Genomic DNA, 25,698 nt, shown 5'->3' with positions numbered 1-25,698 from the left:
CCCCTTTTCTTTTTTTTTTTTGGACACCAAAAATCCAAAATCTTTTTTGATCAAGCGAAAAAGAGCTTTTTTTTTTTTTTTTTTTTTTTTTAAATCTGCAACATCTGATTTTAGGCTTAATGCTAAACAATCAAGAACTCTTCTTAGAGGTGAACCCTTTGATTTACATTTTTTAATATAAGTATTAGATTAGTATTTACTCTCAGGCACAGAGATGAAATTTATTCAGAGTCAGAAGGGCGTTTTGAAAACTAATGGGAATTATATTTAAACATAGTAGGAAAGTTCTAAATAAGAATATAAAATAAATGTAAGCCACATTAAATAGTAGTCCTAAAGTTAATACACTTATTGTGCAGAAAGTTGGGCTGCACAGTGGCGCACTTGGTAGAGCTGTTGCCTTGCAGCAAGAAGGCTCTGGGTTCAATTCCCAGCCCCGGTCTTTTTGCATGGAGTTTGCATGTTCTCCCTGTGCATGCGTGGGTTTTCTCCAGGTACTCTGGTTTCCTCCCACAGTCCAAAAGCATGAGGTTAATTGGCCTCTCCAAATTGCCCCTAGGTGTGTGTGTGTGTGCATGGTTGTTTTTGTGTTGCCCTGCAACAGACTGGCAACCTGTCCAAAGTGTACCCCGCCTCTTGCCCAGAACGTTAGCTGGAGATAGGCACCAGCAACCCTCCCAACCCCACTGAGGGACAAGGGTGTAAAGAAAATGGATGGATGGTTCAGAAAGTTAAGTGATTTCTGCTATTCTGCCCTTCATTATGTGTCACTGAGAGAACCTGATTTGTGATGTAAGTTTTCTGAAAGCGTAAATCTATTTCAGAAATATTTCAGTAGCTTTAAACGTTTTAGAAAAGCACTGAGGAGTCCATTATTTGGAACCAGGAATCTCCCTAGAAAATGAGTAATCATGGAAAGTAGGCTGTGATCAGAGAGGTGTGCAAGAAAACAACCGTCACTAAAGGTGATTTCAAGTGCTCCCTTGTGGAGGTAGACTCATCAAGAAGGTTAATCTTAGCTAATGTTCTCCACCAATCAGCTCCTTACATTACGGCGGCCAGAAACACACTTTAGAGACAGTCAGACTAGGAGAAGCAAAATCCAAAACAAAATCCTAGCAAAGTCCAGATATGCCTGAAGTACAAGCATAACTGGACAGCATCCCAACTGGGATGAATGGTAGTGGTGGTATGATGCTGTGGGGATGTTTATTATTTTTTTTCTGTGAGCACAGCTGAATTCAATGAGAATCTTTAAGACTTCTTACCACATAGTGCTCCAAAGCTCAGACTAAGGCAACGACTCATCTCATCAACACTCATCTCATCTAAGCACACAGCCAAGATGACTGTGTGCTTTGGGGTATGGATGTCCTCATGTGCCCTAGTCAGAGCCTTGACTCAAATCCAATGAAGTATTTCTAGAACAATTTTAAGTCCTAAAAATACCAAAGCTCAGGATTGTGAGAAACACGACATGCCGGTGTTGATGCAAGGGTTGAGACGAGCTAACTGATACCAAGACTGTTGAAGGAAATATAGACGTCGCAACTGAATATTTTGTTGTCATTTATTCACCCACAAGTAAGAAGGCAATCAACCTAATTACACTTTCTTTTTTTCTTTTTTTTTTTTTTTATAAATCATCTTCTTAAACAACCTACACAATCGGTGCTTGGGATCTTTTGTTGTGGTTCTGTGTGCTGCTGTGTGATTAACAATGGCTCTGTGCAGAGCAGCCTGCAATATAAGCGTGTCCCAGTAAATCAGCCACCCTGCTGCCCTTTCTCAAGCAGCAGCAGAGCCAAGCCCTTCATCTGCCATCAGCCTCCGCCAAACAGCCAGAGAAACGCAGGGAAACAAAAGGAGCGCAGAGGCTCAAAGGTACAGAGGGAGACATGGAGATAACCCGTCGCAGAGGGACAACGCCGATATTCCCTGATTGTACCAAACTTAATGCAAGGCAGATGGCACATGATGCTAATTAGAAGCCTTTCCTATCTTTACATCAATGTGAGATTGACCTGCTGCTTGCTTTGTGTACAGCTGTGAGGAGCATAAAATGTTCCCTGCTTTGACTTTTACAATCTGTCAGAAAGACCATAGGAGTGACTTACAGCCAGATCAGACGACAAATGGTCTCAGTCTCGCTGAATGATTGCCGACACTAATATATTTTTCATCACCTAACAAAGCGGTTTCTTCTGTTTCCCTTTCTTGCTCTCAAGTCCCTCACAGTTCTAAACAGAAGCTGCATGTTTTTCCAACAAATGTATCCCACAATAAAATTACACATTTAGAAAACTGTTTTAGGCACACATCTTTTTCTTTTTTTTTTTTTTTTGAGAAAATCACGATTGGCTGTTTGTATTAACTTCTCAGCTTCACACGTCTTCACTAAGACAAATGTTTGAGCCTCCAGTGGCTGAACCTGAACCTGTGGAGAAAAGGAAATCACACGCACAGAGAAGAATCGTCGCATACATCTCAAGACTCTCTAACAGGTTTACAAATGGCATAATTAACTGTCATTAAGTCTGCAGCTGCAATAAGGCAAGACCAGCAAAAACTAACATTAAAACATCTTTTTTTTTTTTTTTTTTTTTACTTCAACATAAATGTTCTTGGGAGCCTGAAAAAGAGTAGAAACAAAAGCAACAGCATTTCTCTCCGTAAACACAAGAAAAAGGCCAAGAAGAGGCTTTAAAAGGAGAAAACCCACAGAGCATGCCACGAGCCAACTAGTGCATTAATGGTCAATTCACAAGTAAGAAAAGGTAAAAAAGTGCAGTCTGATGAGAAAACAGTTTTCAGCCTTCTCTAAGGTCCATTTCAATGAGTCCCTGGGCAGGAAGTGATGACTTGCAGCAGCTTAGGGACGGCGTTTTGAATCGAGAGCTCTATGAGGTCAGTCCCCTCCAAAGCTGTCAGCACTCATAAGTAACTGTGAGGTTCTGCTCTGACATCAGAGGAGGGACAGCTTCCGCTCTGCTTCAACTCCTCCAACTATTACTGAGTCTCATTTAGCCAACTTTGAGTCTAGGACAAGTGTGTGAGCTGCAAATTAGTTTTAAGCGAGTATAATAGGGGAATTCTGTACATTGCATTGTTCTCTAAACAGTGGGTAAGGTGAAATGTGATTGTACCAAAATTGCTTTGACCTTAGAAAATTCTGATACAAGATTTGTCAAACTCTGTTGTGGTTCTCAGCACAAAACAAATGATGCGACGCAAACCATTGTATGTATGTTTAGGTTGTGAAACTGTTGTGTTTTTGTGTGCCGAACAACGTAAAGAAGGTCTAATGGGTTTTGAAAGTGTACTATGTTGCAAAAAATATTGGGTCACCCCTCCAAATGATAAAATGCAGACATTCCAAGCACTTCGGTGACCACGTGGGTATAAAATCAGTTGCCTAAGTATGCAGACGGCTTCTACAAATATTTTTTGGTGAATTAATATTTTTCAGGGGCTCTGAGAAATCCACCTGTGTAATAAGTCTCATTGTGACATTTCCTTCCTACTAAATATTCCACAGTTAGTTGTTAGTGGATATTAAAACCAAAACACAAAGTGGTGGGCCACATTTAATCATAGATGGGATAATGAGGCGCATCCTGTCCGGAGGCTGCTACCTTTCTGTACAGTCAGTATCATCCAAACTCCACGTGGCCTTCTGATTAACTTGGGAACAGGGCACGGAAAACTTAATGAAATGGGTTTTCATGGCAGCCACATCCAAGTTTTACGTCACTAAGTGCAATGCAAAGTGCCAGATGCAGTGGTGCAAAGCATGCTGCCACTGGACTCTCAAGCAGCAGCGGAGACGTTGTTCTATGGAAAGATCAATCATGAGTCTGTCTGGCAATCCAGAGTCTGGCTTTGGCAGTGGCAAGAAGCTTGCAACTTGCCTGACTGCAACAGAGTTAAGTCAAGTCAAGGTTATTTGACCAGCACATTTCAGCAACAAGGCAGTTCAAAGTGCTTCGCATGACAAAAACATATGAACCAAGGAACAAACATTACATTTTGTCAATGCCATCATCAGAATCATCAAGAATAATCATCATCAAATATAACAATAAACCATCCAGCTCTGAACGAGAGAGAGGTTTTGGCCTTGAACTCAATTTTTCAGCTGTTTTGCAGTTTTCTGGAAGTTTGTTCCAGATTAGAGGAGCATGAAAACTGAATGCTGCTTCTTCATGTTTGACTCTGACTCTAGGCATGCAGAGTACACTCTGCATGTGTAGTATCGTATGTAATGGTTGGTGCAGAGTAAATTGTAGTATGGGAGCTGAGCAAAGCCCTTTAGTGAAAAGAACTCTTCATGCTGCTGTATAACAACACAATTTGGACAATTTTGTAATCCTGATTTTGTGGGGGATAGTCTGCGGACTGGTCCTTTATTTCCTACATAACTGGACACCGGTACACAAAGCACAGTTCAGAAATACTTCAATGAGCAACTTTGTTGTGAAATATTTGACTGGTCTGCACAAACTCCTGATTTCAATCGAACATAACGCCTTTGGGATCAAGTGGAGTTAGTGCAGGTCTTCTCATCCAACATCAGTGCCTGACCTCACAAATACTTTCCTGGAAGAAGGGACAATAATTCCTATAAGCACACATCTAAACCTTGCTGATGCTTTTATTGTTGCCAAGAGCAACCTCCAATTTAGAGAAATACTAAGAACGGGCTGTCATTAAAATCCATTAGTGATCCAAAACTATAATCCAGAAATTCATTAACGTATCCATGCCATCACTTGGACACCATTGGTAATTTTGAATGTTTGTGAATAGTAAGCTTTGCTTTGCTGAACAGTTTTATTCTGTTCTTTCAGAGAGGCTCTTCAAGCTTTATCAGATTAGATGAGGCATATGTAAGCTGCCACCTTCATGTGTTTCCTCAGATGTCGGAAGAGGGTTATGTGTGCACACGAGTGTTTTATTATTATTATTATTATTGTTGTTGGGAGGGGTGTGCAATACCAGAAGGGTGGGAGGTTGGGGTTGGGGGTCAGTCTCTGCCTTAGGAAGAGGAGTACTTTTCTAGTTATACCCACTCACTGTGGTTTTACACAGCCAGACTTACAAGTACACATACACAGACATGAAGATCAGTAGGCAACTTATATTTAAGTTGCCTACTTAAATATAAGTTGGCAACTTAAATATAAGTTGCCAACATGGATCTATAATAGGCAATGCACCTATTATAGATCCATGAGGGACAAAAACCAACAACAAAAAAACCCCAAATGAGTCAAAGTTTAATTCAAAATTTCAACTAATGGAAAGGTTTTTGTGTCTAGCATGATGGCCACTTATATATATATATATATATATATACATATATATATATGTATATGTATATATATATATATTAAAAGGACTATTAAAAGGACTTGCGCGGTACCATCACCAAATATTTAGGAGCTCAGGTGCTGCTGCACTTATGTTTAAGAATGGATGTGCTGACTGCAAAGAGGAAGACGAGAAAGCGATGGGAGGAAGAGGAAAAGGAGGAGGAGACTGTGCTACTGTAGCAGTGCATCACCAAGAGGTGAGACTACAGCCACGACACCACAGTTTGCAGCCCGGAAAAGGGTAAGAGCGCCACTGTTTGTTTAGCACCTGCAAAGGACCATCTTGTCTTGCTCTCCTTTCAGTTGTGGATGCATGCAGAGACCTTCAGGGCCATCTGTGCTGAAGTGGCAGAAAGAATTGCACGAGCAAAGTGGAACGCTGCCAAATCAGTGCACTTTTGCAGACAGGAACTGTCCTTCAAAGGAAAAGACTTGCTCAAAACGTTGACGGAAGGAATGGCAGCGAAGTCGGCCCGACTTCCCTCAGCTGCCTCGCGTGCCCACTGAGACAAACAGACCCACAATGGGCCACGAGAATGTGTGTCATTAGTGCTGTCCCAGATGCTCTGAAAACAGACTGCCCTGTAAATGCACTGCATTCCCAGAATAACTCCCTGCAGCTTGTTACAAACAACGACACTGTTTAATAACCCCTGTAGTGGAAATGTAACTTAAATGGAACTGTAACAGAAGTACAACGAGGCAGTGAAGTTGGACTCGGGGAAATGGATGAGGATGAAATGGCTATGAGTGCAGCTTGTCTACGTCTGTGTAGTGCAATCAGATCAGTGAGACAAAGAAGTTAAATGGCTGCAGGCGCAGGTGTAGGAGAGAGACAGCCAGAATCACCACAATCTGAAATACTGTGGCATGTCAGGGTCGTTAAGGTATTTTACCAGCCAATAGGTCAGTCAATGACAGCAAACAATCTTGTCAACAGCAGCGTCTTCCAGCATATGAAAGACACATCTAGAAGGTTAAATGTCAGAAGTTTGTTTTGTTTGTTTTTTTTACCCCTTCCTTTAAAAACAAAAAAGAAAGAAAGAAAACAAAAAAGATTTATCAAGCTATTCATCCAACCGCAGCTCCATCTGCACAGCCCAGGATTCATGCACCCTGCAGTGGATTACAAAACGCTGCCTGTGTAAAAACAAAAGACCCATTTTCCACCCAGTGTCTTTTTTTCCCCCCCCCCCCCATCCTGTTCACAGTAAATACCACATGCAGGGGCAGGTTTAACGCAGAAAGACGTTGGTGCAACAGATCAGCATGCGCCTCAGCGTGTTGGAGCGCATTTGCTCGGCGTTGAGCTTACCCTCTGCGGCCACAGCGCGCCGGACAAGGAGTGACAGCAGAGCCAAAGACAGCAGGCAGTGTGCGAGCATCCCCGCTGCTCCGGCTCGCAAACCGCTCCTCAAACACCTCCTCCCCCTGTCTCCTCCGGCTTCCCTCCTGCGCGGTGAGCATCCATCATAGGCGTCTGCCCCGCAGGCTCCCGGTACTTCGGGATGACCCGCCCGCCCATCACTCCTCACACCGGGAGCCATATCCAGTGGACAAGTTGCTGAAGTTTCGCTCGTAAATAATGCATTGGATCAATCCACGTGTGTGAACGGGGGTGGGGGGGAAACACGGCCGTCACTGGGTCACGTCGTGTGTCCAGGGCTGGATAGAAGGACGAGGGGAAGTGGGGATACGCGACGCTGAAGGGAAATCAAGAAATGCGCCCTTATCGCTCCGCTGCGCTCGGTCCACCCATCATCGCCGTGTGGCGCAGAGTGGCGCTCTCACTTTGCCCAGAGGTTTGACATTTAGCCGCTGGAGGTGAAGTGGCTCGCTCAGACCCGCTCCTGAGGGATGACGGTCACCGAGTTGCGTGCAGAGGACGTTCAGTCACCACCAAAGCGAGCACATTTCCACGGAGCTCGGCGAGTGGGTGGCTCATTTAGGTCTTCTACTCCTCTGGCCAGGCTGAAACAAAATAGCATCTGTATAGAAAGTCAAAGCTGACCTGTCTGCACGGCGCCCTCTGCTGGCTGTGTGTGTGTGTGTGGCTCAAACTGCCAATGCATAGGTAATTCTTTCTGCATTACTGGACTCGTTCAGCTTTGGAAGTAAACCACACATACAAAAGCCACACTTCTGCTAAGAATGTAATTTCAAAGTTTAGCTACTGTCAACCTCATCAGACTTGATGTTCGCATAATGAGAGAAGGCATTTACAGCCGTGGTTGTTGTACCGTTTTAACTCCACAAGATGGCGCCCTTGACTCACAAAAGACACAAGTTGCTGACACTTCTAATTCCCAGGTACACATATAAACTTTTGTAATGAGTGCTTTTGTACATTTTAACATTATAAATATTACTGCTGACACTTATTTAGTTGACCTTTATTTACAATTGTATATGAACATATAAAATTTATTATTGTATAATATTCAAATGTTACTTAATTATCAACATATGCCCATGGATAGACGCATAAACATTAAGTCTTCTGATCTATTTAATTCCATAATTTCTATTTTTTTTTAAATAGCATAATATTAACACTTCAAATATTACTAACTTTGTGTTTAAAAAGTAATTTATCTCAATATTATTAAATAATCTAAAAATGTATGCAAATAGTGACCAAAACATGACTTGAGTGTACCTCCCAGAAATTAAATTAAATTTTAAAAATGTGCTTTATAAAACGGTATGTTCACTATCGAAAGTTTAGTACTAAATACACATCCATGAATATTTGTCAAAACTAAATGTATAAATAAGGATGTTTAGATAATTGCTCTGTCACACAAAAACAATTCAAAACTACAAACAATTGAGCAAACAAAGTGAACGTGGGCGATGGAGGAAGAGTCAGGACACAGAAAGGGCTGCATCAATAGATTTTTTTAATTCAAAGTGAATTTTAACAATAATACACCATAAAGTCTTATTTTGACACTCACCAAAAGAGTCACCTGGAAAACCCGCTTAATGTGACAAAGTAGAGAAGGCTTGGTCACACCTAAATCACTGAGAACTAGAGAGGAAACACTATCGCAAACTGTATAAGAGACATCACATCCATAGAGTTAGTTTTCCCAGTCCTCATACTGTAAATATTGCACAGTGCAATTGCTACATGGCAAACTAGTGTAGCACAAAATCAAAAAAATAAAATAAAATAATAAAAAAACAAAAAGCAAACAAAACATAAAAACAAAGCCACAAAAAATCTACAGGTATTAAAACAGTAACAGTTCAGATTTCATAATAAAGTCTAATTGAAGAGCGATCTAAACAGGTGATTCCATAACTTGCAGTGTGAATTAACTCTGAAATTGAGAGAGATGACCAGAAGACTGAAAAGAAGAACTTGGGAAAAGCAATCCTTGTTCAATCAAATCAAAGAGTAGCACATTTAGATCAATAAGAGACCCTGAAGTAAAAGTTCGAAAGGACGATAATGTCATTACCAAAATCAGTAATTTCAACAACTGGGCATTTTACAGACAGCTGTGTTATCTGCTAAACGTGACCACAATCCTCCAAAAATCCATGAACAAAGATTTCAATCAATTAAAATAAAACGGAAACGAGTGTGAAGATTTCTCTCCTCTTGCATCCATTGCGTTGTGTGACAAAATACGGGAGAGTCGATGCAGGCGCGTTGCTGGTGAATAAGCTTCGAGGGAGTCAAAAACACAGATTACATTTCACATGCTTATTATTGGGGACCTATCTCAAGCGCTAATGTATCTAATTCATGCCTCATCATCACAATATTTCTTTCCCAAAGTGACATTTGAATGTGATCAGTAAAACAAATAGCTAAGAAAAAAAAAAAATCTCTAAAAACACAAAGATGCATCAGGGTCGTTGTTTGAATGTAGAGAGCAGTTTCCATCTGGAGCATGAAATCAACAACCAGACGAAAACAAAAAAACAAACAAAAAAAATTTAGCTTTTTTGATTTTAAAAGACCAGTGTTGTCAGCTGTGCTCTAGTTGCTCCAACTTAGCCTCAATCTTGCATGACAGAAGACAAAAGTGAAGCGAAGTGTGCATGTGTTCATGCAAGGTAATGTAAAGCGTGGAGATTATCTAAGAACACTTTGTGGTGCAGCGACCGCACAATGGAAAGTATTGCATCTGCTGTTCAGCCAGAGTGACTATCTGAAGATCACCATGCATCGTATCATTCAAAGTCTAACTGTGGGTTTTTGTTTTGTTTGTTTTTTATCAGCCTGTTGTCACCACAGAGGCTTTTTTGTTTTTTCGTGGACTATCTGAGAGAGGAGCGGATCAGGAGTCAAATTCTCTGGCACGACTCTATGACAAAAAAGTCCTACTTTTGAATTCGTTTCCCCTTGCTCTTTGGTAAAGCGGCCGCTAAAAGAGACTTCCTACATGATCGTGGAGTTGGATTCTTCTGCCTTCTTCGCTCGTTCACTTTTCTGGATCTCAAGGCACATACACAGTGCTGCTTACACTGTCGCAGTTTCAGTAAAGGACACATAACAACGGCCACCGCCTCGCACTGACAAAAACTTTGATATGAGTCACTCATAAAGGGGAGAGCGATCTGAACGCAAGGCAGGTTAGAATATCCGACTGATACTCTAAGCGGATAGAACATTGAACAGATACAAAAGGTTGCAGTAAGTACTTGTAATCATTTTTGACATAAAACAAGTTACGAAAAACTGTTTTGGAGCAAAAAGCATCGGGGGTGAATTTACGTTTCTTACTTTAATCGAACATTTCCAAGCCTCACTAGCTGTAAGTGCTTTGCGACAAGTGTCTAATGTGAAAGGGGCACATTGGATTCGTAGTTTGTTTTTTTTTTGTTTTTTTTTTGGGTGTTGTTTGTTTTCTGGCATCTCACAGTGCTCCCATAACTCAGAAAAAAAAAGAAAAGAAAAAAGAGTACTGGTAATACACGGTGTTCGTGCAATGAGAAAGTTAAATCAATCCTGCAAGCTACAGCTTCAGATGTGTACAAAACATCGATATGAAAACATACAAAACTTAAGTTACATCGATACATCATTTATATGCAGTGACGAGCCCGAGAGGTTAATAAGGATAAAATACTGATGCTGAAAAAACACGCACCCCGAGGAACAACAAATCCAACTAATGTTCATCATCAGCAAATACAGTAGTTACAGTGACACTCCGAAAATGAATGCAAACACAGAAATCAAAGCCACTTCTATTTCAGATAATTAGGGACCTATACAAAACGCTAGGTTTAAACTCAGAGAGAAATCACCTAATTTCACAGCTAGAGAAGTGGCAATCATCATATAGCAGCTTATCTATGATACATTCAAGAAAGAAATGATACGACTTGTTAATTGCCCAATAAGCTAGACAAAACATCAGCTGTTTTTTTCCTTTTTTTTGTTTTGTTTTTTTTTAAATATAACTTCTTTTTTTTTTTTTCTTTGAACAAAACCTCATTCTACAACTACAGTATAACTGAGGTCTATGCAAACAGAATAGCTACCTTGCTCAATATATGAATTACAGTCTTTGGTGCTGCACAAGCAACGTCATTTGAAAAACAACAGACAGAAGTAAAGGGGGGGAAAAAATAAAATAAAATAAAATGCACACAACAAATTAAAACATTGGCTCCCAAAAGAGAACACACCCATGTTAAAAGGCCTGGGTTGAGTAAAATTGAACTAAAAGACAACCTGCCTGCCAAAATATCCACACCCTTAAAAGAATACGTTGTGGAAGCATCTTTGGACTCAATGTCAGTATTCAGTCTCCCTTAGTCCATCAGTATGCCACGTCTTGACTAATTGTTTTTTACTATTTATAGTTTCATCAACGTGGACACATCAGTTCTATTTAAGAGGAAACACTGCAGCCATCTTTCTTTCACTGCTTGTACAATGTTCTTTTGATCTCTTCGCTATGTCGAACATGACATTTAGAGTCACAGAAGAAAAATGGAAATGTAGTTTCATCAGACTACTTGATTCTGTGGCAAGATTTAGTAAAAATGCAGCCACTACTTTGAAAATTCCTGCAGCTCCTTTGGTGTTGTTTGTTAGTCTCTTGACAGACTCTCTGACCAGTTTCAGTTTCTTCTTTTCAGTAGTTTTGATAAAAACTTCAGTTTATGTAAAGTCCTCCTTGTCCTATTTATTCTCCGCCACGAAATTTCACCTCCACGATGGTGAAATTTGTCTTGGCAGTTAAAAATCCTTTCCAGGTAACGTCTCTGCAAATTAGGATGTAAGTGACCAAACAAAAGGTAAAATCCTACAAGGCAGCTGAATTTCATTTCTGGTTTGTCCGACTCACTTGGGTAAACTTAGGAAGACTGAAAATGACTGACACGGTGCTTCAACAAAGTGAATCAATTAGAGATATGCAATCAAGTTACAAGACTTTTTTTTTTTTTTTAGCTTTCACATTTTTTCCCACAATGTCAGATTAAAGATGATACACATTCAGGGCAGTAATTCATCATAATTCATTATACTCTTGTTTTTGCACATCACAAAATCTGCCATTTGAACAGGGGTGTGTGCATTTTTTGTGGACCGCTCTAAATGAATAAAGAAAACAAGAACACAGCACATCATATATATATATATATATCCTCCCTGACGGAATGTATAAAATAAGTAGTTGACACTGATAAGCATTAAGCCTTTAACAAATGGTATCAATGTAAAGGGGAAAAGTTAACTTTGTCACACATGCATAAACGAGAGAATTGCACACAATTACCTCACACCTTAACAAGCATCTGTACTAAATATTCTAACTCTATAATATATGTCATATATGTGTGTATATCAAATACTGCATGGTTTGCTCAGGCTAAGAATATCCCATACCATAAAACGAATTTGCATTTCTTTTTTTCTTTTTTTTTTAAATCTTACCTAATCAAAGCCATGCCCGTCACACTTCTAAACATCTAAAAACAAAGTGAAAACACTCCAAATAAAATTAAAAAGACAAAAAAAGCAAAAGAAATATATAACCGACGACTATTTAGATTGTATTGCCGTTTTTAAACAGTACAAATACTGTTAGTAGTAAGAGTTTCACTAAATAGAAAGTGATTATCAAATGTTAAGCAATATCCAGTACTTGCACTTTGTACACTAGTTCATTCGGAAACAGAGAGGAAAAAAATAAAAAATAAAAAATCAAACGTGTTTAAGGAAACAGCAGGCATTCGCAACAGCAAAGCATGCCGTTCTTCTTGAGAGAACAGAAAAAAGGAACTCACTACACACTGAAATATACAAAGACTCCGAAAAATAAGCACCGCTGTCCGCGATACATCACATCCATGCAGGCTATGCATGGAACATATACACATGTGCATATATATACTCACACATAGGATGCATCGACTGATTGGAATTTCAAGTGCTGCAGTCCAGTACATTAATATTCATGTATATAGTCATATATAAGTAGTAACATTAACAACCTCAAATATGTAAGGCACTATGGCTGGGGGACAGTTATACAATGCAGCGAGTCTTGTGACACAAACAATAAGAGCAACGTCTATGCATCTTTCCGTTTACATTTTTGCTCATGCAAGACCACATGCAGCGTGATGAACAACCCTATTTAAATCGGATAACTGACTTGACATTGCGAACATCAAAAGACACCGAAAAGGTACAAATACTTCAAACGCAGTACAACATACACCGTGGACAACATGTGCATCTGTCGATCTAGAGCTAGAGACTGGGATGGCTTTACAAATACGGATGTGTCTTGCACACATAAGAAGGCAATGTAGAAAAATAGCTGGGACCGGGGGGTTTTTTCTAACTATTCAACAACACCCCAATTATTCATCTGTCTTGAGGAGTATTCGTAGAAGATCCAATGCAAAGATATATCAAATGTGCAAAACACATTAAGTGTGAGTTTAACTACTCATTCATTCCATCATTCAATCATTCATACATTATTTCCTTCTTAATTTTTGCCAGATCATCTCCACCGTTGGAACTCTTTTTTTTTCTTTTTCTTTCTTTTTTTTAAAGCTTAAAAGTTCAATTACAACCGAGTCGACATGATTCAAAAAATAGCTTGTTTTCTCTGTGGTTGTGCCATGGTTTTGTTTTGTTTTTTTTTTATTATTATTATTATTATTAGAAATGAAAACCATGTTGTTTGTGGTTTAGGATGGGATGCTGCCCTGCTTAGCCCCCAGGCGGTAGGAAAGGTACCAGAGCCACGCTCAGATGTAGGGGTACTGGTTTAGTTTGGTGGGGCTGAGGGGGAAACTGCCATAAGCAGGCGAGGCGATGTAAGAGTGCGGGGGGAACAGGGGCTTGAACTGGCTCTGTGGATGCAAGGTGGGGGAGGGGAGCAGCCGGGGGTTGATACCCACTGCCACTTGGTGCACAATGCCTGCCGGGTGGGATATGCCATAGGTGGGCTGGAGGACGGGGCGGGAGGCGCCAGGGGAAGCCAGCAGGTGGGCCACGGGGGCCGCTGTAACCAGAGGGCCAGACGGAGGGTACGACAACAGGGTAGGCTGAGAATGCGGGTGGCCCCCAAGGTGGGGGTGGGGGCCTGTTGTGTGGTTTGGACTGCTGTGGGAAAGCGTGAAGGTGTGCCCATGCATGGTGGGAGGGATGTACGCCTGTGGTCGCCGGTTGGCAAAGTTCCCGTTCCATTCTTGGTGGCATGAAGTGAAATGCTGGACCTGAGGGAGAGAAGAACACATCTGTGCTGTAGTGCACATAATCTTGCCTTCTTTTTTTTTTTAAAATATTATTCATGCAGACGACACTTGATAGTTTTAAATCCAAGAAGTGCTGGTATAAAAAAAAAAAAAAAAGAGAGAGAGAGACAGAATGAACTGGGGCTGCCCTTTGCAGAACCCAGCAGGACAAATTTTCCTGTGATCATTTTAGAAAGGATTAGTGATATTTAGAAAAATTGCTGTAGCTTCTGTTCAGTTTGACTTGAGCTGCTTTGTGCTTGCATATTCAAAACACTTCCAACGTACATTTCATAAAACCTTTGATCTGTCCTGCAAACAATATCGTTGTAGTGATCACAGATCGCACCGATTCCTTCCTGCTACTCATCCAGTTTCAGGATGCACTGTTTGTTTTGAAATCGATCAATTTAAATTATGTTTTGCGTGCGATTTTGTATGTGTGTTCTTAGATTCTATTATATATATTTTATGTGTTATTATGCACGAGAGTCTGTTTTGATTGATTGAGATCTTTGAGGATGTTTATTACTTTAAGTATGGAGCCCTCATCATAGTGTTTTACTTTACAGGCTTCTCACACTGATCCAGAATTTCAGTTTCAGTCTTCAACTCAATATAAGTTCAAATGGAATAAATTCGTTTAAAAAGTTTGTTTTTGTTGTTCATTTAATACATAGAAAACAACACTTCCTATTTCATTCAGTTTTTGACTTTACAATCGCAGATCATGGCAAACACCGTCTGATTTTTGCACTTGAAACAAGCAAGAGACAATGCTATACAGTGGAGCTGTTCAGTAATTAAAAATATATATACATTTGCGATTCAAATGTACTCCTTATGCCTCTTGACTGCCCACATGTAGTCACAACCGCCCAAGTTGATACCCTAAACTGGCAGTGGTATAAAAAGGAAAAGATGACAAGCAAAAATCAGCATTACATTTGCGAGGACGTGCAGGAAGCTGTCTGCGAGCTCGAGCATGTGCACTGCTGTCATTGATCCATTTAAGAAGGTGAAACATGTCTTTCTACCAAGAGATACTAAGCTCATCTTAACAAAGCTGCACTCAATAGAATCTAATTAGCTCTCATCAGACCGACGCCAGTGCTGCAAAATTAAGCTCGACTTATGAAGTGCAACTGCTTTCTGCATTTAATAACCCCTTTAACAGAGTGGAAGTGCAGCCATTACTCTCCTTTTAAACACTGATTTTCTTGGCGAATTTCCCTCACCTGTCCAAAGCCCATAGGCTGCTGTTGCTGGGGCTGGAACACGGGGCCGATTTTCTGCGGCCTGTTGAGGAGCGGTGTGGAGTGGTGATGCTGTCGCCCAGGAATGCCTCTCCCTCTGGAGTGGCACAAAGACTCTAAGACCGAGAGAGGTCATGTAACAGGAGACAGAGAGAGAGAGAGAGAGAGAGAGAGAGAGAGGGGGTAACGCGTGAATACAGATATACTGGTGCCCAGGTCTTGCTGTCAGAAAGGATACAACAAGCAAACAGGACTTGAGCTGGAGCATGTATCCAACTGCAACAACTGCAAATGCACGGCATATCTCGGTACCCACTTGGAAACATTTGCAGCTCTGTGGGCTTATCAGAGATTTCAGCTGTGTGGGATCAGTTCCAAGGCTTAAAACATGGATGGATATAAATAGAAGTATTTTTGGAGAAGAGGAGAGGTTTCTCACTAAGCTTGATCATAAAGCTTATGGTGGGGGTCAGATTGTTTGCTATAAATAAATCTTTCAGCACTGAAATAGAGAGACGTGCCCTTTTATGTTGGGCTTCATTTGTAGTGGTTTAAAGGCAGGCGAGAGATACGCCACTGGCACGAAAGCAAAAATGAGTCTGTATGATTTTCTTTCAGGATTTAAAGCCAAACACTTCACTTTCTAAACTCAGAAAAAAAGTCATACTTAAATTACTCTTCACAGCACTTACAAAGCCCACAGAGATAATGCGTAACAGCATAAAAGCTACACTTCAAACATTAGTTTTTTTTTAAAATAGCAAGAAAATACTAAACTTTCACCTAGTTTTTTTTTTTTTTTCAGAGCATTGAACATTTGGCGGTTATTACACATGTACTACGCAGATTTGAGAAGTGCAGATCCACACAGTTTCAGCAGATCTCAGATTTAGAGAAATGTAGACATCATGCAAGTAAAAAACATCAGAAATCAGAGCAGATTCGTCACAGCAGGGAACCCATAATCACCTGTGAGAACCTCTGTGGCCTACTAACACAGCATAATCCCAGGCCATGTGACCTGTGGAGCAGACAGCAGCACTGTTGACCAGACCTTTGACCTCACACAACGTACTTAAGCACTTGGTAGCTGTCTGAGTGGATAATACCATCAAAAACAACACAGCAACAAGATGGAAAGATGTCCCATTATTTCAGTTATTGCAAGCTGTAATTTATATTAGAGGGAAAAATATGTTTCTATCAAACCACACTGATTCCTTCAGAAAATTTTGGAAGCTGTACCCGACTCCTACTCCACAACAGTGGATAAATACAAATTTAAAGGACATGTAACATATTTTAGTGCCAGAAATGTTAGTTTGAAACACAAAGAAATAAAACCAACCTTCAGATATTCAAACACGTTCTTTAGAAACAAGAGGAAGCTTTTGAGTCATGCCCTGTTACAATTGTGGCTTTGCATCTGTGAACCCTGACATATTGTTTCAAACCAAAACATCTCTCGCAAATCACAGAACACATTGATTTTTCGGATAAAAAGAACAGATAAATTAATGTAGTGAGGAATTCTTCCATAGAAATCATCTATGTAGTGAAACCTGGGTGAACTTCGTGGACGAAATCAAAAGTCAGGGGGACGGGGTTCTCTTCACTCAGTCAAAACCAGTCCCTCTGTTTCAAACAATTTGTGTTCCAAGATTAGAAAACAACTGAAATCTTAAATAAATAGAAGAAACAACAAAAACTGAGTGATGAAGACATAGCACAGTTCAGGTTTATGACTGATAATTCAAGTGGACAACATGGACAACTAGCTACATACGCTTCCACAGAGTTTGAATGCTCTGATGGAGAGGAATAACGTTTGGTCAGCTTCATCACTGTAGTGGAGAAAATCCCTCATGACTAAAAACACGGGCAGATTATGTGGAGAAAAAGTGAGACTTGCACAATCACTGCAAGTCTCTGTCGTCAGAAGAAACGGGAGGGCTGATGGGGTTAAGAGTAACAATGGTAGTCAATGGTTAGGCGCAAAAATAATGATATATGTCCTTTAAGGATAGCAAACATTTAAATGCATATCTGTTAGAAAAACCTTAAGACTTCAAGGTTTACCTGCGTTTCCAGGTGTTTCGCTGATCGAACAGTTGTTGTCATTGTTCTGCACCCGCATCGGAGGCACCACAACGGTGCGTATTGTAGGCTTGCTGGGCTCAGTCTCGGGGGCAACGCACGCCACGCGCGGCTCACAGTTCTGGTTGCTGTCGGCGATGTAGCGGCGCTCGGTAAAGGGACTGCTGCTGTGGCCGGAGTTGTGCGAGGCAGGCGAGCTCTCCACCGTGTCACAACCGCTCTCCTGTTCGTCATCCGACATGCTGGAAGAGGTTGACAAATCAGGTGTTTCTGTTGAATTCGAAATGTGTAAAATGCCCTGGATGTAAAAAAAAATAAAAAAATAATAGAGCTTTACCTATTGGGTTGTTTGCATGGGGAGTTGTTGGACTGGGCTGAAGCTGAAGAGCTGGTGCTGAGCGTGCTGTCTGGACTGCTGAGAGAACATACTCTCTCCATACTGATGGTGCTCTGACATGCTTCACAATCTGCACTGCCCTTACACCTGTGTGTTGGTAAACAGAGCAAAAATAAGATGCAAAAGCCTTTAGAGAATGAGAAACGGACAACTCAGCCTGATGCTCAGTACTTACTCGCCCATCGAGTGTCTTTGTGCGTCCTCCTCCTCATCGCTGCTGATGCTGATGACGCTAACAGTCGGGCTGGCGAGGCCAGAGATCAACATTTCCTGCCGCTGCTCCTGCGAAACCGAGAGCTCCTCGCAGTCCGGCTCCACTTTACAGCAGCTCTCCTCGTCGTCCTCCTCGACCTGATCCTCCGCTCGCCCCTCTCCTATGACGTGCCCTTCTTCTTGACATCTGGCTCCCTCCTCCTCAATTTCCTCCACATTCTTTGCTGTATCGGCCATCTTTGGGGACTGGCATGCCACATTCTGGATGTTTGTGTTTTGGGAGGTGCTGCTGCCCCTGCGCAACGAACAGAAAAAAAATGTCAGTTCCCATAGGTGCATGTTTCCCTGTCTTTCTTAATTATGAAAATCCACGTCAAGCACCTGTTCACACAAGGCTTTGCTCGCTTGTTTGCCGCTGGCTGTGGCCACACCACGTGTGCGATGCCTATGTTGACCGGTTGGTGGGTGGACATGGTCATTTGGTTGGTTAGGAATGGCTGAGGGTGTGCAATCATGGAGCTGAAATGGTTACCATGGGGACGCACTTTCCTGCAGCAAGAAAAATAAAAGCCAAAAGCCGTCAGCACAAATTCTGAATGTCAAAGGGTCAGCTTTGAGTCAGAAATCATTAACATTAAGGGGAGGAAACAATACAGCTTCAGCCTACTACATCCATCCCTTAAGCATAGCAACCAAAAGTTAAAAAAAAAAAAAAATAAATAAATAAAAGGCTATGCATATAAAGCTTTGCAATGAAAGTATGTTACATCAAGGATATGTAATACTAAAATAGAAAGGATTCTCACCCCCAGTCACTTAATCTCTGTGTGCCAGTCACAGTGTCAGAAGCCAGTGTGGTTGATGGTGGGGGGACAGATGTAACCTGCTGCCAAGTGGGCACCAAGATCTGCTGGGCACGGCTCGACCAGGCCTGTCAGCGTGTCGGAAAACAACAACTGAATGTTTGACCTACTTTACTTAGGGGTGCACTTTACCTCAGTCTCTCAGCCTAAATACTAGTTGTGTTGGGAATATATTCACAGGACTTTAGCATGTTGTCAGATCACAATCGAAACAGCTTAATATTTTTAATGAAAATTTCATGTGATAGACCAACACAGAGATGGGGAAAAAATATGCAAGATTTTCTAAACTTTTGCAGGTAAATGTCTGAGTGTGCGATGTGCAGGTGAGTTCGGCCTCTTTTAATTTAATACCTCTAAATAAAATTCAGTGCAAAACAACCTCCTTCAGAAGTCACTTATTTGCAAAAATAAAAAATAAAAAAATAGAGCCTGTGTGAAAGATAATCTAAGTAGAAATGCAGCTGTTCTCTGTTGGCTGCGGGCACTTGTTAAGAGAGCATTACAGAGAAGAGTCACATCTTGCGTAGGAGACACAGCAAACACATGACACTAATGTATTTTTTGTCAGATTAGACCAAAACGCTACACATGGAGCAAAAGTAGCACAGCACGTCACTGTGAAACACATCATCCTAACAGTGAAACGTGGGAGTGGCAGAATTATACTGTTGGGATGTTTTTCTTCAGACTATTATTAGTGGCCACAAAAGACTTGAAAGTGGGGTCAAAGTTAACCTTACAGTATGGCAACGACCCTGGATATACAGGCAGAGTTACAATGGAACGGTTTAGATCAAGGCGTTGGCAGACGGAGACCAAAATGTGAGAATTTGAGGCGGCTTGCAAAGAGTGGGCAGAAACTTCAGTCTCAAGTTGTGAGAGCAAATTATATTTTCACAACACTTTGAATCAGGGAAGTTGAATACATATGCATGGCACACTTTTCCCATTTTATTTGCGAAAAAAATCAAAAATAAAAATTACAACTCTGTATCCTCTCCTTCCACTTTTACACTTATGCACCATTTTACATTGTTAACATACCAGAAAATAAAACAGCTGAACATTTTTGGTTTGCGATGTAATGAAACAAATGTTAAAAGAAAAGTTTGCAGGGTATGAATGCTTTAAGTTATTAGTGTAATCCTTATCCAACCCCTACCTGAGTGATGACTCCAGGTCTGATCTGCAACGGCTGGATTGATGGTGCTTGAGTCACCAGAGGTACAGAGGCCTCCATACGGACAGAGTAGCCAGCTGGTTTAGCAGTATTAGTGGGGATACCTGAAGATGCAAATAACAGGATGTTTGACCTTTAGATATTTACAGAAAAAAAAAATGATAAAAGTGAAATTGAGACTGACAGTCCCATTCAGTACCTGGTATTGTCGGGGGACACAGAATGAGAGCTTGCTGAAACGAATCATTGCATCCAAACTGACCACCGCCAGTCTGCAGCGGTATCCCATGGTGCATTACTGACGGCGCAGGTGGAACTAAACCCTGAAAAAACAGGATAAAAGCAACATAAATATTTTATTCTGCCAGTAGGTGGCGACAGCTCTATGAACAGAGTTTGATTTTCAGTTGGACAGAATTAAGGAGAACGTGTTGGACCTCGAATCTACGACAACAAAGTCACTGCTCTGACAAGTTTAAAATTTAGACAAAAAAACATACTCAGAGCCCACTTCTTTAGGATAAAGTGATCAAGTCAAGGCTTTGCTACTATCATCACATGTCCAAGCTGATAAAAAATGTCTTTTTATGGGATTGATTTATCCAGGCTGACCTGCCGAGGTCAGCCTTGTTTGTTGAATCTGGACACTTACCAGGAGAGCTAACAATGCTGAGCGGAAATAAGTCAGACCCTTTAAATAGTGGAACATGTGCTTTTGCTTCTCTGCTAACCCTGCTCTCGTGCCCGGGTATAATCACATTTAAAGGATAACGAGAACTAGGGCTATATTGTTCTGCTACTGCTACTGCGTGTAGCCCAGCCCCCCCATACACATGATGGTGAACACAAAGCAGGCTTTCATATGGGTTAGACCAAATCAGTTACGACCTTCTCCTACAAACGCCTTCTCAGCAGCATTCGATGCTGCTTAAAATTGGAAATGATCAAACCTATTTAGTTATGCATGTGGAAAGCAACATGAGACTTCTAATATTTGTAGCTGCCTGCAAAAGAACATTAATATGTAAATATTTGTATCTTTCTAGTTTGTTTTTTTTTTAAACTCAGCATGATTGCTTTCAGGTAAAGATGTTGAGCACTAGAAAAATCCAAAACAAAACAGGTTAGGGGGGCCTCGTCTCCTCTTTTCTTCTCGGCAACAACAGTGATTTGTACTGTTGCCATGACCTCAGAAACATGACGTGATTTTGTTGCCATGACAGCAGTGCTAGGACGCAATAAGACAGGCAAGACGGCATACAAAATGGGTAATAAAAGCAAGAAATCAGTCTCTGTTCCTTTCATTTGTGTTGGAACAAATGAAAGGAACAGAACATTGGATGTCAGGAACCTGCAGCATTTGCTACTCCGTCATTCCGTTTCCAAGAAATGTTCTTTTTACTCATTTGTTATCTACCAAAAGAAATTATTAATCTTCTGAGAACATGCATATTTGTTGGCTGATCTAATAATTGTTCTTGCACGGGTTTGGAAAACACAAATCTCCATGCACAGAAGTGGAAGTTGCTACTAAAAACAAACTCTGGACAACTTACTTGAGTGTGAACACCTGGGATCTTACTGAAGGGGAGGTTGGCTGAGGCAGCAGTGGTTGTAGTTACAGGTCTAACGAAAGGACCTTTGTTTCTGTTGGCCGCCTCGTACCCAGTGGGACGAGTCCAACAAACGTCCATGATGTGGAAACACGACTTCACACTACGGACAGGAGAGAGGGTACGTGAAACAATCGCAATAATCTGCAGAATGTCTTAAAATGCGAGACCCAGCTGACTCACTGGTTGCTGTGGGGGAAGTCGAGCAGGTGTTGCATCGTCACAAACGGGTGGATGAGCGCTTCGGCAGGGGCGATCCTCTCTTCTGCGTCGATCAGCAACATCTTCTTGAGCAGGCCCACGAACTCCCGCCGGTCAGCCTTCTCCGCTAACAAGTCACAACCTTCCAGATTCATCATCAAGTTCACCTGTAATACAAAGGGTTGCATTTTTTTTTTTTTTTTTTTAAAAAAAATGTGCAGTTAGCACAACTGGCGTCAAGACACAGAGTCTGTGAGCTCTCCCAAGAGAACACAAACCTTGTTGTAGCCATACTTTTTTTTTTTTTTTTTTTTTAAAGCTGCCAATATTACAAAATCCAAATTTGCAGAAGAGGTAGAAAGCTCAAAGGAATCAAAGGACTCAGATTTGCTGCAATCCATTCAGCTTTCCTGCTATCTGCTGAAAGTTTGCCCTCTCATAGTATGAATGAAGGGCAGACAAACTCAACATGTCAGAGAATACTAATTTAATTTCTCTGACTTCCTTTTAACCAACTTAGCATCGTGGATACGAGGCATTCACAGATCCAAATAGGATCTTTTTTTTTTTTTTCTTTTCAATTTCTGACCAGCCAGTCATAGACTTAGGGCAAAACCACATGATTTTGGACAATTGTTGATGAATCTCCAATAAGAATAAAACATTACAATAAGTTTTGTGACATGGAAGGATTTTATCTAAAAGGTAAATTATGACAAATTCTATATGAATTTCCTAAAATCTCAAAAAAAAAAAAAACCTACAAAATTTTAAAAGTACTGAGAAAACAGAGGAATTTGCCAGTTCTGAGGAAGTGGCCGCTGGAAGCTTGCGTTATAAACTTTAAGCTTGGAATTTCACAGGGGGAAAGATTTTTCTTCAAAGTGATGTCAGTCACTTTCCTCTTATGACCTAACACGTACATTTCAGTCCAAAGAGCTAAACATACGTGCGCTATGTCATCCAAACAGCTGAAGATGTACTTCCTCGCTTCCTTTGATTTCATTCCCGTCTCCGTCTCGTGTTCATCTGTTGACTGCAGAACGAGAAAGCATCCAATGAGAATCCCAGACAGAAATGCGGTGAAACATTTTAGGCATAAATAAGCAGCAACCACGTCAAACAGACTGCGAACAAATGTTTTCTTTAAAAACTCAAGTATGACTTGTATCTTGAAGCCATCATTTCCTGTTCTATTGGAATTGCAAGCATTTGCCAATAAAAAGTAGAGTACAATTTTAAAAGCAGCTAAGGTTTGATCTATGACATTCATCTTTAGCAGTTAGCAAAATAGGACCACAATCTGTTGCTTCAGAGTTATACTGTTCCATGTTTTGTCAGTTCCCACCTTCAGTCTCCACGCTGCATAAGGCGAGTCCGACTCTTTGCAAAAGAACCGTGCCGTCTTTGTCCCCGTATTCAGTAATTGTTCGCCTGGCAAACCTTGTGTCTGTGAGATGTAGCGAATCTACAGGACAAAAAAAAAAAACAGAGAGAATCAAAGAAAGATGAGCAGAACTCAAACATTTAGCAATAAAAGAACTATTAAACTGTCTGGTTTAAAGTTTAATAATGTCGCTTTATCGAAGAATTTCATAACAGATGCACTTTGCAAACTCACATGCAGCGACAATTCTCCACTCCCCCCATTAAATTGGTCTGAATAGAAGTTTGAAGAGTAGAAACAACTGCACAACCATTTAAGACGCCCTTTCCCTGTGAAAAGTCTGAACCTGTCGTGCAAAAGAACACCAGCATATCGACTGCAGTTTGTGCAGATAATGACTGAAAAATGCCAGATAAACTCTGATATCAAGGCTCCCACAGTTTGAGTGCTTTCCACGGCAACAGCGGATAGCAGTCAGATGCTGTGGTGCAAGAATGTCACACGCAGATTTTTGAAATGAGTGGCGAGAACCCTGGCTGACGTCAATCACACCTGAGTGTGGAGAACAACAATCATTAGAGATTCGGCGCAGCTTATAAGCACAGAGACCCGCTTAGAGAAGGATGAGGGGTGTGGAAAAAGTCCAAACAGCCACGTAGTCACACATTTGATCCTTAAAGATCTACCTAACAAAATGTCCATAGAAATGAAGTTCCATTCATTTCAACTCTTTTGCTCTCTCATCCATTGTACATATATCTTTTTTTTTTCCCCCAATTTAATAAAAGCTTCTTCATTGAAAATGTTTGCTAGGCACCATTTAATGTGTGTTTTCACAATGCCGGTGCAAAAAACTGCGATTTGTTTTAGTGTGGGTGGGACCGTTTGCTCAGGTTGGCTTGTCACAAACCCACTATATTGCTAAAAGTTTTGGGAACACATCAAGAACCTTACTGACATCCCAGGGCTATAATACGGATTTAATACGATGCTGATCCACGCTTTGCAGCTGCAACAGTTTCAACACTTCTGGGAAAAAAACTGTCCACAAGTCTTAAGACTCTGTTCATGTGAAAGTCTGCTCATTTTTCCAGGAGAGCATCAGTGAGGACACACACTGATGTCGGATGAGAAGGTCTGTCTCTGTTAATGTTAAAACACGGTCAATGTCGTTCTGTTTTGGGTTCAAACAAATGTACACCCAAGATTTCCACGGCAACAGCGGATAGCAGTCAGATGCTGTGGTGCAAGAACTGATGTCCCAGCTAATGGAAAAAGTATCATTATTGTTGTACTATTGTCCTTACTGTACAGCTTGTTGTTCTGTTTTCATTTATTTTTAATACTTTCATCCTTCTGTGAACCTGCATGCCTCAACATCCTGCCGCTTTGCTGCTGAATTTCCCCCCCTGTGGGACAAAAAGGGGGATTTCCATTCTATTCTGTTTGATTGAAAGTCTTGCTTCAGGCAGAGGTCTTCTGGGTTGAGTTTTAGTTCCTTTGGGATTTTACCACCTTTCCACCACTTTACCTTCCAAATTATTTTCATCATGGTGCACCAGGGAATTCTTCTGCTTTGTGACAACCTAAAAAAAAACATCTAGGAAAGTAAATGGGATAGTGGAAATCCCCGAACGTTCAATGCGTATCAATATTGTGCGCTTTCTTGTCTTTTTTTTGCAAATTCCCCTATATTTATATTTTTCCTCAGCAGTGGTGGATTTGAACCCAAAGCATAATTCTTCCTTTCATTTTTCTGTGTCAAATATTTACATCTGCTAAAAAAAAAAAAAAAATAGAAACAGAAAGTATTTTCTATGGAACTTAGTAGCTGCACAACAGCAACAAAAGGATATGGATCCTTGTGGGTGGAAATTCTTGCGACAGGAAAACCCTCATTTTTCCTCGTTCGGTGAGATTGTGGCGCGAAGCTTCGACTTTACAAAACAGCTATCTGTTGGGCTGGACCTGCTGCTAAACAGACAGTGAGCACAGACTGTACAGATAGCCCTTCCTCATAACAAAAGTATTACAATCACACAGTCTGTCTTTTACATGCCTGATGTCAATGTGTCACGTGTGACGTCAAGAGACAACTGTGCCACCTTCCAAAGAGGATAATTCCCTCAGCGGCCTTTACACTTCTAACCTCACTTAATTTCTTTTTTTTTTTTCTACAAGCCGAGTAGTGCCAAAGACAAAAGAAACAACTGCAACAACTGCATCACTTGCAGTTTTTTTTTTCTTTTTAAGCCACAAGGCAGAACGATGATCTATAACTGCTTGCAGATTCACCGTTTGTCATGTCATGAGAAGCTTTGTATCCTTGTAAAGTATAAGATAGTGAGACGAGGCAATGAGGTAAGAAGAGGAGGACCGAGAG

The 25,698-nt window shown here is 40.9% G+C and overlaps 2 protein-coding genes across 5 annotated transcripts in view; both read right to left on the bottom strand.

Annotated features, from left to right (window-relative positions):
- Positions 1–7,636, bottom strand: part of kiaa1549lb (KIAA1549-like b) — a 71,970-nt gene extending 64,334 nt beyond the window's left edge. Inside the window, exon 1 of the mRNA XM_015037146.1 lies at positions 6,691–7,636. Coding sequence (XP_014892632.1) covers positions 6,691–6,922 — 232 coding nt within the window. The 5' untranslated portion in view covers positions 6,923–7,636. The remainder of the gene's footprint in view (positions 1–6,690) is intronic.
- A 5,847-nt stretch (positions 7,637–13,483) lies between these two features.
- The window catches only part of hipk3b (homeodomain interacting protein kinase 3b), a 40,026-nt gene continuing 27,811 nt past the window's right edge, over positions 13,484–25,698 (bottom strand). For 3 of the 4 annotated variants that reach the window (XM_015037142.1, XM_015037144.1, XM_015037143.1), the window contains exons 4-17: positions 23,277–23,396; positions 22,878–22,964; positions 21,911–22,095; positions 21,671–21,830; positions 20,314–20,437; positions 20,097–20,218; positions 18,875–18,999; positions 18,450–18,617; positions 18,031–18,363; positions 17,796–17,942; positions 17,441–17,700; positions 16,331–16,382; positions 15,344–15,477; positions 13,484–14,087 (exon numbers count right to left, since the gene is read on the bottom strand). In XM_015037142.1, coding sequence (XP_014892628.1) covers positions 13,579–14,087; positions 15,344–15,477; positions 16,331–16,382; positions 17,441–17,700; positions 17,796–17,942; positions 18,031–18,363; positions 18,450–18,617; positions 18,875–18,999; positions 20,097–20,218; positions 20,314–20,437; positions 21,671–21,830; positions 21,911–22,095; positions 22,878–22,964; positions 23,277–23,396 — 2,526 coding nt within the window. In that variant the 3' untranslated portion in view covers positions 13,484–13,578. The remainder of the gene's footprint in view (positions 14,088–15,343; positions 15,478–16,330; positions 16,383–17,440; positions 17,701–17,795; positions 17,943–18,030; positions 18,364–18,449; positions 18,618–18,874; positions 19,000–20,096; positions 20,219–20,313; positions 20,438–21,670; positions 21,831–21,910; positions 22,096–22,877; positions 22,965–23,276; positions 23,397–25,698) is intronic. The other variant, XM_015037145.1, reaches the window with a different exon arrangement.

This window comes from Poecilia latipinna, unplaced genomic scaffold, assembly GCF_001443285.1.
Source record: "Poecilia latipinna isolate Pla-1442-1.1 unplaced genomic scaffold, P_latipinna-1.0 Scaffold396, whole genome shotgun sequence".
Taxonomy (NCBI): Eukaryota; Metazoa; Chordata; class Actinopteri; order Cyprinodontiformes; family Poeciliidae; genus Poecilia; species Poecilia latipinna.
The sequence above is the reverse complement of the archived record's forward strand: the minus strand, read 5'-3'. Positions and strand labels throughout refer to the sequence as shown.